Source organism: Salvelinus sp. IW2-2015, linkage group LG33 (genome assembly GCF_002910315.2).
Source record: "Salvelinus sp. IW2-2015 linkage group LG33, ASM291031v2, whole genome shotgun sequence".
In the NCBI taxonomy this organism is placed as follows: domain Eukaryota; kingdom Metazoa; phylum Chordata; class Actinopteri; order Salmoniformes; family Salmonidae; genus Salvelinus; species Salvelinus sp. IW2-2015.
In genome coordinates, this window is record NC_036872.1 from 13,326,022 (window position 1) to 13,338,257 (window position 12,236).

The 12,236-nt window shown below is 41.1% G+C and overlaps 1 protein-coding gene and 1 pseudogene across 1 annotated transcript; both read left to right on the forward strand.

The window, feature by feature from the left end:
* Positions 1-9,469, forward strand: part of LOC111958135 (glutathione hydrolase 1 proenzyme-like) — a 99,429-nt pseudogene extending 89,960 nt beyond the window's left edge.
* On the forward strand, positions 2,055-5,482 carry LOC139023604 (glutathione hydrolase 1 proenzyme-like). The gene is made up of 4 exons (XM_070437084.1): positions 2,055-2,101; positions 4,039-4,199; positions 4,324-4,473; positions 5,213-5,482. Exons 1-4 carry the CDS (start codon positions 2,055-2,057, stop codon positions 5,437-5,439), a joined length of 585 nt encoding a protein of 194 aa, XP_070293185.1. The 3' UTR covers positions 5,440-5,482.
* Positions 9,470-12,236: the final 2,767 nt, after the last annotated feature.

Consider the following 12,236-nt stretch of genomic DNA (forward strand, 5'->3'; position numbering starts at 1 on the left):
ACACAACAAGCTTTCATTCTGCCTGTCACAAGAGGATTTATGGCTGATTTAATATGAAATCATTAACCCTGTTACAGTCAACCCTGTTCCTTTATCTGCCACTCAGTATAGTCTTATTTATTAAAGTCATGGAGGATGGGAACACACACACACACACAACAAAAAGTATTGATTGCAATGGACAGTTTGGGTGGGAGGCTACCAGCCACCCCTTACTGACTTCCCTTTTAACAAGGGCACCAGTTTATACAAACAAGACAACACATGGGTGGGAAGTTCGTTCTCTTTTTTTGAGAGCAAAGGTCTAAAAATACTTCCTTTCTGTGTTGTTTGTGCTTGTGGCCCACATCTGATCATCTCAGAGGCAGACATTGAAACAGGATCAATACAGATAAAACCGCACCACGTCTGAAGCAACCAGGAGTCCTTTTTAATGGGATATTGTGAAGAATAGACTTTACTACCTTACTGCAGACGCAACATTACGAACTCAGTTGCCTATACAGGTACATTTTCATTCTTCAGTTGTTACAGTAACTCTAACCAAACCATAGCATGTCTACTAACTATGCAGTGGGTGATGGATCACCTCTTTTAATTGAGTTACAAACCAAAATATAATTGAGACACGTGCCGATTTGCAATAGCCTGAATGCTGATGACAAGAGTCTTATTCAATTAAACCAGAACTAATTTAAAAGAGGGGACCCTCTTTTAGCTCTGGTTTAATTGAATAAGACTGTGATGTGGCTGTCATGCAGCTTTGGCACTCTGGGTTATCTCCTTGCCTTGATTAAAGAGATTCTACAATCTCCTCTGTCAAGTCTTCAGCGTAATTAACTACAGATTGGACAACCTCTGAAAGAGAGAGGAGCTTACGATTGAGCTAACAAACAGGACTATCAGATGTACTGTTATAGCGCATTAATAGTCATGTTATCATACTGCTGGTATTCTTATAGAAATGACTTGTAGTACTTGTAGTTCAACTAGTAATTTAACTACATTTTGTAGCAGCTTGGTGGTACTGGAACTAACTTCAAATCAAATCAAAGTTTATTTGTCACGTGCGCCGAATACAACAGGTGTAGACTTTACAGTGTTGTATTGACACCTGACACTTAATTGACACCTAATTGACACCTGAGTCAACGCTTTGTAGAAACACTTAGAAACACGATTACAGCTGTGAATCGTTTTGGGTAAGTCTCTAAGAGCTTTGCACACCTGGATTGTAAAATATTTGCCCATTATTCATTTTTTTATTCTTCAAGCTCTGTCAAGTTGATTGTTGATTATTGCTAGATAGCCATATTCAAGTCTTGCCATAGATTTTCAAGTCGATTTAAGTTAAAACTCAGGAACATTTGGCCTTGTGTTTTAGGTTATTGTCCTGCTGAAAGGTGAATTCATCTCCCAGTGTCTGATGGAAAGCAGACTGAACCAGGTTTTTCTCTCTGATTTTTCCTGTGCTTATTGCTTTACTCCGCTTCGCAGGTTCCTTTGGCAGTGTTTCATCAGGCAGACACAGCACTAAGACTAACTGCATGCTAAAAAAGCCTACTACTTCTAACTATATAATACATTCAATCAGGAAGATACAGTATCTGTAAGGCTCCTGTCTAATTGTAAGATGTGATGGTGTGTTGGTTCCCCTGGGTAGGCAAATGGTCAGGAATTCCCTGATGGATGGCTGGAAGGTTTTGCTGGTGGTTGGCCTGGTGGTTTTTGCTGTGCGCGCGTGTTCTCTGCTGGCCTGTGGTATTACATCGCACCCTCAACATTTCACTGCCAAAGCTGCCGGGCTACAGATGCGGAGTAAGCTCTGAGGTGGGATGGTATAGTATTGGTAAGAACTAGCTCAACTAATGTCCCTTTGATACACGATATTCAGGTGCAACTAGTCAAGGACGAGGACACGAAATAAAGCCTACAAGGAGCATTAACGTGTTTGTGGTGAGAGCTCTAGGGAACATCTGAAGAGGAACGGCTCAGGCGGTGGATGCAATCTATCGCCGCCGCTGCTGTTGTTGTGCTCTCGAAACGCTCACAACATGGGCATTGAGGGGTCTCTTCTTCAACATCTACAACGCTTCCCAAGGTGAGTCAGTGGAGGTCCTGATGAGACCACAATTATAAAGGCAACAACGACATCCATTTGTCTGTATTTTGTATCACTGATCGACAGGTAATGCGTAGAATACCATTGACGCGAGGGAGAGCAGCACCCATGAAGCAACGAAAGACAGTTTGGCGATAACATCATCTTTCTCGGTTAAGGTACCGGATTTTTACGTTCTGGAATGTACGTCAGGCACATGTGGTAGGCTAGGCAGGTCGTAGTTCGAGACCATTCCTGAGCTAACAGTTGAATATGTATATCGGAGTGTCATGTATCACGTAGTGGGGTAGGGATGAGAGAGAAGAGTAGCACTGTGTTGAACCTTCTGGCAGCCTCTTCCCTGATCTTGCCATCATTCTAAGGAAATTAGCTTCTAACCTGCTGCATCATATGCATGCTAAGGGGCAACAGTTGACTCTGTCAAAACGGGGAAATGAATGATACGCAATTTTAAGAAGTCCTTTTCTGGCAGTGTTCCAACTTTGTGCGAAAAATGTGGTAAAACTTCTTTGTCATAAACAGTGATGTCTTGAAGCCATTCCTGGGGAGATCCGTGTACTGTAGATGGCGACACCAGGAACACGCAGGGCTGCCATTGGAAGGAGCTGTTGAGCAAAGCATGAGTTTGCACGTCGGTAGGTTTCCATAATAGGAAAGCCGGCTGGCCAAGGCGCATGCGCCAGCAACAAGGACGCTATTAAAATGGAGATGCCAATATGTGGTTGAGGATAGACGAGGAGCTCAAAGAAAACAAATAGAAAAAAAAATTCTTTAAATGCTATATGTTAACTACACAACACTTCTACATAATTCTATATAATATTGACAAAGAAAACTTAATGATATGGATGTTGATAATAGCTACCCTTAATGAGATGTTGTAAATGAAATGTTGCTATATACAGGATGGCAAGCTTTGATGGGGGGGGGCCACAGAAAAATCTGAACTCATTATGAGGAGTTCCCAGTGCTCTCTCGGGCTGGTACCAACATCCATACCTCACACATACGTCAGTGTCGGCCCTAACCTTGTTTGGGGGCCCTAAGTGACATTTTGTGGGGGGGCCCAACCTTGCGAGCAGCAACATTTTAGAGAAGAGGAGAGAGACAGCAGATAGAAAAATTGAAGTTTTAAGTTATTTCTGCAAATTCTACAAATTTGTTTAATTGCATAGCAGGGGTGCTGTCGTTTAAAAAGCAAGATTTGCCGCAATTTCTAGTCACATTTGCATGGGCGGAGCGAAGATTTGCAATTGCAATAAGCTTCATTTTCAATCAATTTCTATTAATTGTTGCCAATGGGACTGAGAGAAAAGATGTGCAGTTTTGACAGCTAATTTCCTGAAATTGCTATCAAAGTTTGGCCAAGGGTGAGAATTGTTTTGTCATTTTGAATAGTAATCTAATCACAAAATCAATGGGTCCCCTTGGTCCGTAATTTGAAGCATTGATTTTACTACGTTTAGATCGCTGGCTAGACTAGCGTTTACGCAATCAAAAAAATTGTTTATGCTGACATAGGTCCTAGTTGAGTGACTGACATAAAAATATAAAAACTACTGATGTACAACAACATTTTTGAAATGTCACCTTGTGTGATCGTTACTGATCAACTCTCAACATTAGTTCAACCCCGACTTGAGGTCATGCCGCTCAAAAGCTTACTGGGTTAATTGGATTGATAGTTGGATTTTATCAAACCGGTACACAGGTGATGATTATTGCAAAACAATAAAATGTGATTTACAGGATTGCTAAAATGTATGGCCTCCTCGTGATTTATTATGACCATTGATGATTTGATTGGCCGCTGTAAAACCTATGATGACAATGCCATGGGAATGCTGGTCCTTTTACTCTACAGATTTGTTTGAATAACTCCTGATAAGTTTTCTGCTCCTGTTTTTGTATTCCAGTGAAGTGTTCTGTGACTCCCAGAAAAACATCCTGAAGGAAAATTATATCATTAAATTTCCCAAACTAGCAGACACCTACAAGAGGATAGCGGAGGAAGGACCTGATGTTTTTTACAATGGGACAATGGCACAGACAATTGTTGATGACATCCAGGCAGCAGGTCTTTCTCTATTTCTTGTGCTCATCATTCTTGCTGTAACCACTATGATGATGATTAGACAAGACAGATCTGATAGGCAGTTTGTCGATGTGCTTCTTCAGCAGTTATTATTTTCACTTCTCAGGTGGGATTATCACCCTGGAGGACATGTTGTACTACAGGCCTGTGTTGAATGAGAACCCACTGAAGCTGACCGTGGGCGAGTACACCATGCACGTCCCAGACGCCCCCTCCAGCGGCCCAGTCCTGGCACTCATACTCAACATAGTGGACGGTGAGCAGCAGCCTAGATAACTCTGAGTCTGAACTCAGCCATGCGGACCAGAGGATGTCAGGTTTCCTTCCACTGTACCACCTTGGACAGTGTTTCCGCCCCCTCCATAACCACCACCGCCCCTCTACATGAAACCAGCTACAGCTAATTCACCAGATGCAGAGAGTGTGATCATGGAGAAGATGATTAGTCGTGCTTTAGACACAGAGGGGCATCATCATCCACCACTAAATGACTGTAAACAAACAGCTCAGGCCTCCCAGTTTGTCATCTCATCTTAAGAGAGACTTGCTGTAAGCTCTCTGGACATTATCTCACTGGAAATTAACTAAACTGCACTAGTCCTCTACATCTTGACATCAACCATAGCTGCTCGTGTTTGTGCAAAAACAAGGACGGAATCAGACGGAAATGACCCTGTGATGGAAACATCGAATTAAATTAAAACTGTATCTTGATAAATGAACACAGTTATTTTTTTGGGCTGACATATTAGATCGATTAAATGTGACCCGTGAGGCATTTTGTAAGCTTTTTGGGGGGATAATGATAATGAATCGATACATTTTCAAATAACTCCCCTTTTTCTGCCCACAAATTCATTTTGACGAACAAAACGGTCGCCAAAAAATCGGTGCGGCCATCCGTTGAATTTTGAAATCCCCGATGTGGCCTTAAGAGTCAAAAAGTTTACTCACCCGTGTATTAGATCAACATTGTTTATGTGCTTTTTCTACAGGGTATAACTTCACTGGCACAAGTGTTTCAACGGCCGAGAAAAGGACTCTGACGTATCACCGCATCGTGGAGGCTTTCCGGTTTGCTTATGCCAAGAGGAGCAAACTAGGGGATCCACGTTATCTCAATATCACTGATGTGAGAACCCTGATACACAGCTTTCAAATACAAAGTTTCACTCACAAATATATATACACAGAGCATTCGGAAAGTATTCAGACCTCTTGACTTTTTCCACATTTTGTTACATAACAGCCTAATTCTAAACTTAATTAAATTGTCACCCCCCCTCAATCTACACACATTACCTCATAATGACAAAGCAAAAACAGGTTTTTAGATTTTTTTGTAAATGTATTACAAATAAAATGTATTACAAATAAAATGTATTACAAATAAAAAACTGGAATATCACATTTACATAAGTATTCAGACCCTTAACGCAGTACTTTGTTGAAGCCCCTTTGGCAGTGATTACAGCCTTGAGTCTTGGGTATGACGCTACTAGCTTGGCACACCTATATTGGGGAGTTTCTCACATTCTTCTCTGCAGATCCTCTCAAGCTCTGTCAGGTTGGATGGGGAGCGTTGCTGCACAGATATTTTCAGGTCTCTCCAGAGATGTTTGATTGGGTTCAAGTCCGATCTCTGGCTGAGCCACTCAAAGACATTCAGAAACTTGTCCTGAAGCCACTCTTGCATTGTCTTGGCTGTGTGCTTAGGGTCGTTGTCCTGCTGGAAGGTGAACCTTCACCCCAGTCTGAGGTCCTGAGTGCTCTGTAGCAGGTTTTTATTAAGGATCTCTCTGTACTTTTCTCCATTCATCTTTCCCTCAGTCCTGACTAGTCTCCCAGTCCCTGCCGCTGAAAAACATCCCCATAAAATGATGCTGCCACCACCATGATTCAACGTAGGGATGGTGCCACGTTTTCTCCAGATGTGACGCTTGGCATTCAGGCCCAAGAGTTCAATCTTGGTTTCACCAGACCAGAGAATCTTGTTTCTCATGGTCTCAGAGTCCTTTAGGTGCCTTTTGGCAAACTCCAAGCGCGCTGTCATGTGCCTTTTACTGAGGAGTGGCTTCCATCTGGCTACTCTACAATAAAGGCCTGATTGGTGGAGTAATGCAGAGATGAGATGGTTGTCCTTCTGGAAGGTTCTCCCATCTCCACAGAGGAACTCTGGAGCTCTGTCAGAGTGACCATCGGGTTCTTGGGCACTTCTATGATCAAGGGTCTTCTCCGCCGATTGGTCAGTTTGGCCGGGCGGGCAGCTCTAGGAAGAGTCTTGGTGGTTCCAAACTTCTTCCATTTAAGAATGATGGAGGCCACTGTGTTCTTGGGGACCTGCAATGCTGCAGAAATGTTTTGGTATCCTTCCCCAGATCTGTGCCTTGACAAAATCCTGTCTCGGAACTCCACATACAATTCTATTGACCTCATTACTTGGTTTTTGCTGTGACTGTCAACTTTGGGACCTTATATAGGCAGGTGTGTGCCTTTCCAAATCATGTCCAATCAATTGAATTTACCACTGGTGGACTCCAATCAAGTTGTAGAAACATCTCAAGGATGATCAACAGAAACAGGATGCACCTGATCTCAATTTTGAGTCTCAAAGCAAAGGGTCTTTATACTTACTGTATGTACATTCAATTTTTTATACATTTGCAAACATTTCTTAAAATCTGTTATCGCTTTGTCATTATGGGGTGTTGTGTAGATTGATGAGGATTTTCTCTTTTAATAAGGCTGTAARGTAACAAAATGTGGAAAAAGGGAAGGGGTCTGAATACTTTCCGAATGCACTGTATTTGACTTTAAAATAAAAATGGTTTGTAGTTGTTTACTGAACATGCTCTATAATCACATGCTGTTGACTGCTGTTCAACATTGCCAGGAGAAACTAATTGAATTCCTATTTGCATGATTTTATCTTCTCTCCAGCTCATCCAACATGACCTCAGACTACTTTGCTGACGGGATCAGGAGCAAGATCACAGATGACACCACTCATCCCGACAGCTACTACGAGCAAGATTATTTTGTCCCAGACAATCATGGGACAACACACCTGTCCGTCATAGCTGAGGATGGAAGTGCTGTGGCTGCCACCAGCACAATCAATCATAGTAAGAGTCCTACAAGGCAAGACCTCCTCTGAGACAATAGGACTGATGAATACATAATGCTACAGGGTAGATTATAGATATCCAGAGACAGATCCTTAATATAGTATGCATGTGCACTCTAAACAAACTTTGTTGCTGATGGTCTTACTAAGAATCTTCTATTGCATTTAACCCAAAAATAACATGTATAGGTTACTTAACTCCTATAATTACTTAACTCTAACTACTTAACTATCATTCCTATCTTCAGTTTTGGCTCAAAAGTCATGTCCCGATCAACTGGCATCATTTTTAATGATGAGATGGATGACTTCAGCTCTCCATACATCACCAACGGCTTTGAATCCCTCCATCTCCTAACAACTTCATCCAGCCTGGTGAGAATAGGAAATGAAATCCATATCCTTATTGCTGGTAGGCTACTGAAAGTTCTCAATTTACACATGGCTCCAGTTTGAACCTTGGCTGGTTTGTTTCTGAGAATACCTTTTGGTCTGAAGATTTATCTCTCTCTCATTTTTTAGGTAAAAGGCCTCTCTCTTCTATGTGCCCAACTATTATCTCTGACAAAGACAATAGAGTGAAAATGGTGGTGGGAGCCTCTGGTGAACAAAAGATCATCACAGCAACTGCCCTAGTTAGTTTTGATCCATACAACATAAATGTCCTCTCTAAAACTGATATAGCCTATACTAACACATGATATCCATCTATCCTTACATAGTGATATTGTGATGAATCAGAGTACAAGAAGCTCCTTTTCTCATTACATAGGTGATTCTGAATAGCTTGTTCTTTGACTACGACCTGAAAAAAGCTGTGACACTACCTCGAATCACAATCAACTCAACCCAAATATGACTGTAGTGGAGGACGGCTTTGAAAAGGTGGGTAATTCTGAACAATATCGCATCGTATATTGTTGAATTTAAAAAATTGTTTCGTAACTCTGGACTTTAATCTGTTGTGTGTGTGTGTTTATTTCTGTGTGTTGTGTAAAAGAGTGTATTAGATGGCCTGGTAAAGAAGAAACATGTAACAGAGCTGCTGATGACTCCTGATTCAGTGGTGCAGGCGGTGGTGAGACAGGGGGAGCGGCTCTTGTCCGAGTCCGACTCCAGGAAAGGGGGCTACCAGCGGGCTACTGAGTCTTACCTCACCTCTCCTTCCCAAACCTGGAGTGTACCTCCATAAAGAGGCAGGGATAGAGCTAAGTATCTGGAAAGACACGAAAACAATTCCTCCTCAAGGTGACACAGCCACTCTCTTTCTTCAGCTGAAATTCATTTCAAGAGTGGAAAATGACTTTACTCCACATCAATACCTCCTCCCTTCACACCAAATAATCGGCGGCATTTCTGCTTTTATTTCAGCATTATTCATGTTTATTTTTGTGTTTTGAAAAAGAAGTGAGGTTGCAACTCTGAAAGTGGCATTTTTTAAATCGTAGCTGTATCAAGAGATCATCATTATCGATTATCCTGAAGATAGAAGTTTATTAATGCAGTGGGGTAGCAGAAAGCTGGACTGCAACTTTCGATTCCTGCTGGATGTAAATACCAATGGGCCAGAACTTTATGGACGCCATGAATCTTCTGATATACATTATGAAATAGTTTGCCTAGGAAATATTAGCCAACATATTAGTCAAATTACTCTGTGATGATGAGCGATCATTCTGTTTGACAGAAAAAGAGCCATTTATCTGAGATTTAAGGAAAGCAATGTTTTAGGGAGAATATGAACACCAATATGGAAGGTTGTCAAAGTAGTTGTGTGTCCATTGAACAAATCAAATGTAGAGAAATTACTGTTTTATCTCTCCATCAAGGAAAAATGGTCTGTATGTTTTAACCTCAGGCCTTAACCTCAGGTCTTAACTGGTCAGGTTGCTATATCTGTTGGTGCTTATGGGTTGGCTAAATCACGAACAGATCTGGCAACCAGGGTACAGGTCTACTATCTGCCTTATGAAGATGTTGGTCACAGGTAGCTACATTTTTCCTTTCATGAGGAAGCATATTCTGATCTGTTAACTGAAAACTGTGATTTCTGTTTTTGATTTCATCTCAACTCTGACGTTGCCCATGGGGCCTATTGTTAACAAGGGCTCAAATATGGCTCCCATTTAACTACTCAAATTGTATTTTTACATTTTGTGATGCAGAATGTTGAGAAAAACACATAAATTGTAAATGTTTAATATGGAGGAAGACCATAGCAGTACAGTGAATGTATAGTGTATTTTACATTTGCATATATATATTTTTAGCCATGCTTGTTATTAAAATGTTTAAAATAAGATATATTTTACATTAGCAGCCTGTGCCAATATTCTTAGGGCTTATTCTCTGCATCATTACCTGTAACCAAAGAACTGATGACAAATGTACACAATAGATTAATAACAGCTACATGTCTAAACAACTGACTGAGTACAATTTTACACCTACAGCCTAAAAATTGGGCTCGACTTCTTCAATAGTCTGAAGAACAAAATACACAGCAGCTTCCTTCTGACAATCTTAGCAAGAGTGGCATTTGGCGCCAGCTGGGGCTTTTACAAAACCTCCAAATGGATTATTCACTGAAGCAATTGCTTCCATGGACCAGTGATGCATAGGAGGCTACATAGCCAACTCAGGCTAAATACTTCCTCTCTATCAGTGTGCTCTTTTCTCTTATTAAGACACTTTATGTTGATGTTTCCTTATTTGGCAGTTACCTGTAGCTGCTGAGTAAGTCAACTCTACTGTGCACAGAGATGTGACTGCCAACTAAAGTCCATCTATGGTAGTATCCTGTTGTCTAGGCTACAACCGGTTGGCCCTATTGAATGTGGCCTGAGACACTATCTGCGTACTCTCTACTCTCTGCTTCCCTGTATGAGCAAGAAGATCCATATTCATTCAGACAGAATTCAGCCTGTGGGCAGATGGGAAATGATGGCTAATGAAGCTGTATATTACATAACAAAATAGCAAAGCAAGGGTATTTCAATCCTTTGATGCAGCTCATCTAACTGTGCTAATAGAACATATCCCATGCCCCCGACTAATGTGATCCTCTTGACAGCACAGGCCTGAACAGAGTATAGTGTCAGTGTTGATGCACAGTGCTCACATACAGGGCAGGCCATGGTTCAGAGGACATTTAGCGTCACTAGGCACATGCCCCATCTAGTGTTGTCTGATGAAAAGACATCCCACGGCTGCAGCTCACCCTCTCCATCTCGCTCTAGATATATAAACACACGCACACAAGAGCAGAGTGAATTATGCAGTGTGAGTCTGTGTGTATTTACACAGACAGTCTCTGTGCCGTCTCCTGTTCCATGGAGGCCCATTATCTACTGTATTGGTTTATAGAGCGAAGTGACATGTAGCGTATTTCAGACCCCGCACACAGTCTTAGAGTACTTCTTGTGCAAACATACCAATAAACATCTGGAACAAACCAACATGGTAAAGTTAAGACTGATAGGGCAATGGAACATACTTTCTTTTTGTCTAATGTAAGCCGTTGATGTCAACCAAAAAGGCTCAAGTAATATGACAATGCTTTTTTCATGTGAGAGGGACATGCAGAACATTCTCAAAAACCAGCCCACTCAAATGTTAAATATTACATTGGCTTTCAACTAAATTGGTTCTGCTTTGTACCTCAAATGCGTAGAGACCCAGAATGTAATATTTGAAGGCTCAGGGCTATATCACCGTGTCAATGCTTTGTTTCGTAATAAAACTTCAGTGTTTTCATACCAATGTTAGGTAATGTTTTAAATGCTATTAGGCTAAGCTTCTTCTGTATACAAACCAAAGGGCAATTCAGGATATTGAAAATATCAAATATTCACAAGACGTGATCTTGATCAATGCCATTATGAAGAGATAATGTAAATGTAATGGCGCTCATGACTGGCACTGACTGAGTATGCTGAATAACTTAACCCAATAAAAAAATGATCACTCTCACAGGTCCATAAATCTACACCAGACTAACAAAAACAATGTGCAGTGCATTGTTCAGCTCAGTCTCACAGATTGTCATGTTATGGCACACACACAAAGATATTTCAAATATCTCAGGACTATTACTTGATGTGCGCATATCTCTGGGAAATATTTTCCTTTCTAAAATGTTCACTTTTTTCCATTGGCATGCTTCCAGTTGAAGAAAAATCCAATGCTCTCTCTAAAAACACTCATCTTCTGCCCGGCTCTGATTTATATTACTCTCACTCATCATATCGTGGTAACTCCAAGCTGAGAAACACTAAACCATTCCTCATTCTCTAAGCATAGATGAGAACGCGATCCTCTATGCTAGATATCTCTGTATATTTATCTTTGACCTATGATGGGATCCCCACTGGGACTTTGAAGAACATGATGATAAATGACAAAATACAAGTACATATCATAGAGAATGATAGTGGCCAAAGGGCAAAATTAGCATAGGCAGTGTCATTGAGGACTTCCACCATTTTAATGTGTCAACTGGGTGAGACTTCCAATCATTCATTGGCTGTAGTCTGTGAAGAAAATGTACTACTTAAAAAAGAAGAGATCCTCAATGGAGCTGCCCATACCGCACAGACGCATAATGCAGATGCAAAGACAAGTCCTCTATAGTCCAGATCAATTCTATCGACATCCTACAACAGAGGCTATGACTACCTCTAAAGAATCAGATCTCTCTGGTCCTGAATAAAGGATAAACTGTTTATAACAGTATGTATGCTGAAATTCAAATACTATGTGGGTGCTACTCAAAGAGGTGGTGTGGCGTCATCTAGGTTTCCATATCGAGGCCTCTGGATCCTGCACAGTTATCCATCACGTCCTGAGGGAAACACCTACTTTGTTGTACTGTTTATACTGCAAATAAACGT

Bases quoted from the DNA above. Each gene is read 5' to 3' on its own strand.
- LOC139023604 (XM_070437084.1), top strand. From the start codon at position 2,055: ATGGGCATTGAGGGGTCTCTTCTTCAACATCTACAACGCTTCCCAAG. The intron at 2,102-4,038 runs GTGAGTCAGTGG...TTTGTATTCCAG, and splicing joins CATCTACAACGCTTCCCAAG to TGAAGTGTTCTGTGACTCCC. The intron at 4,200-4,323 runs GTCTTTCTCTAT...TTCACTTCTCAG, and splicing joins TGATGACATCCAGGCAGCAG to GTGGGATTATCACCCTGGAG.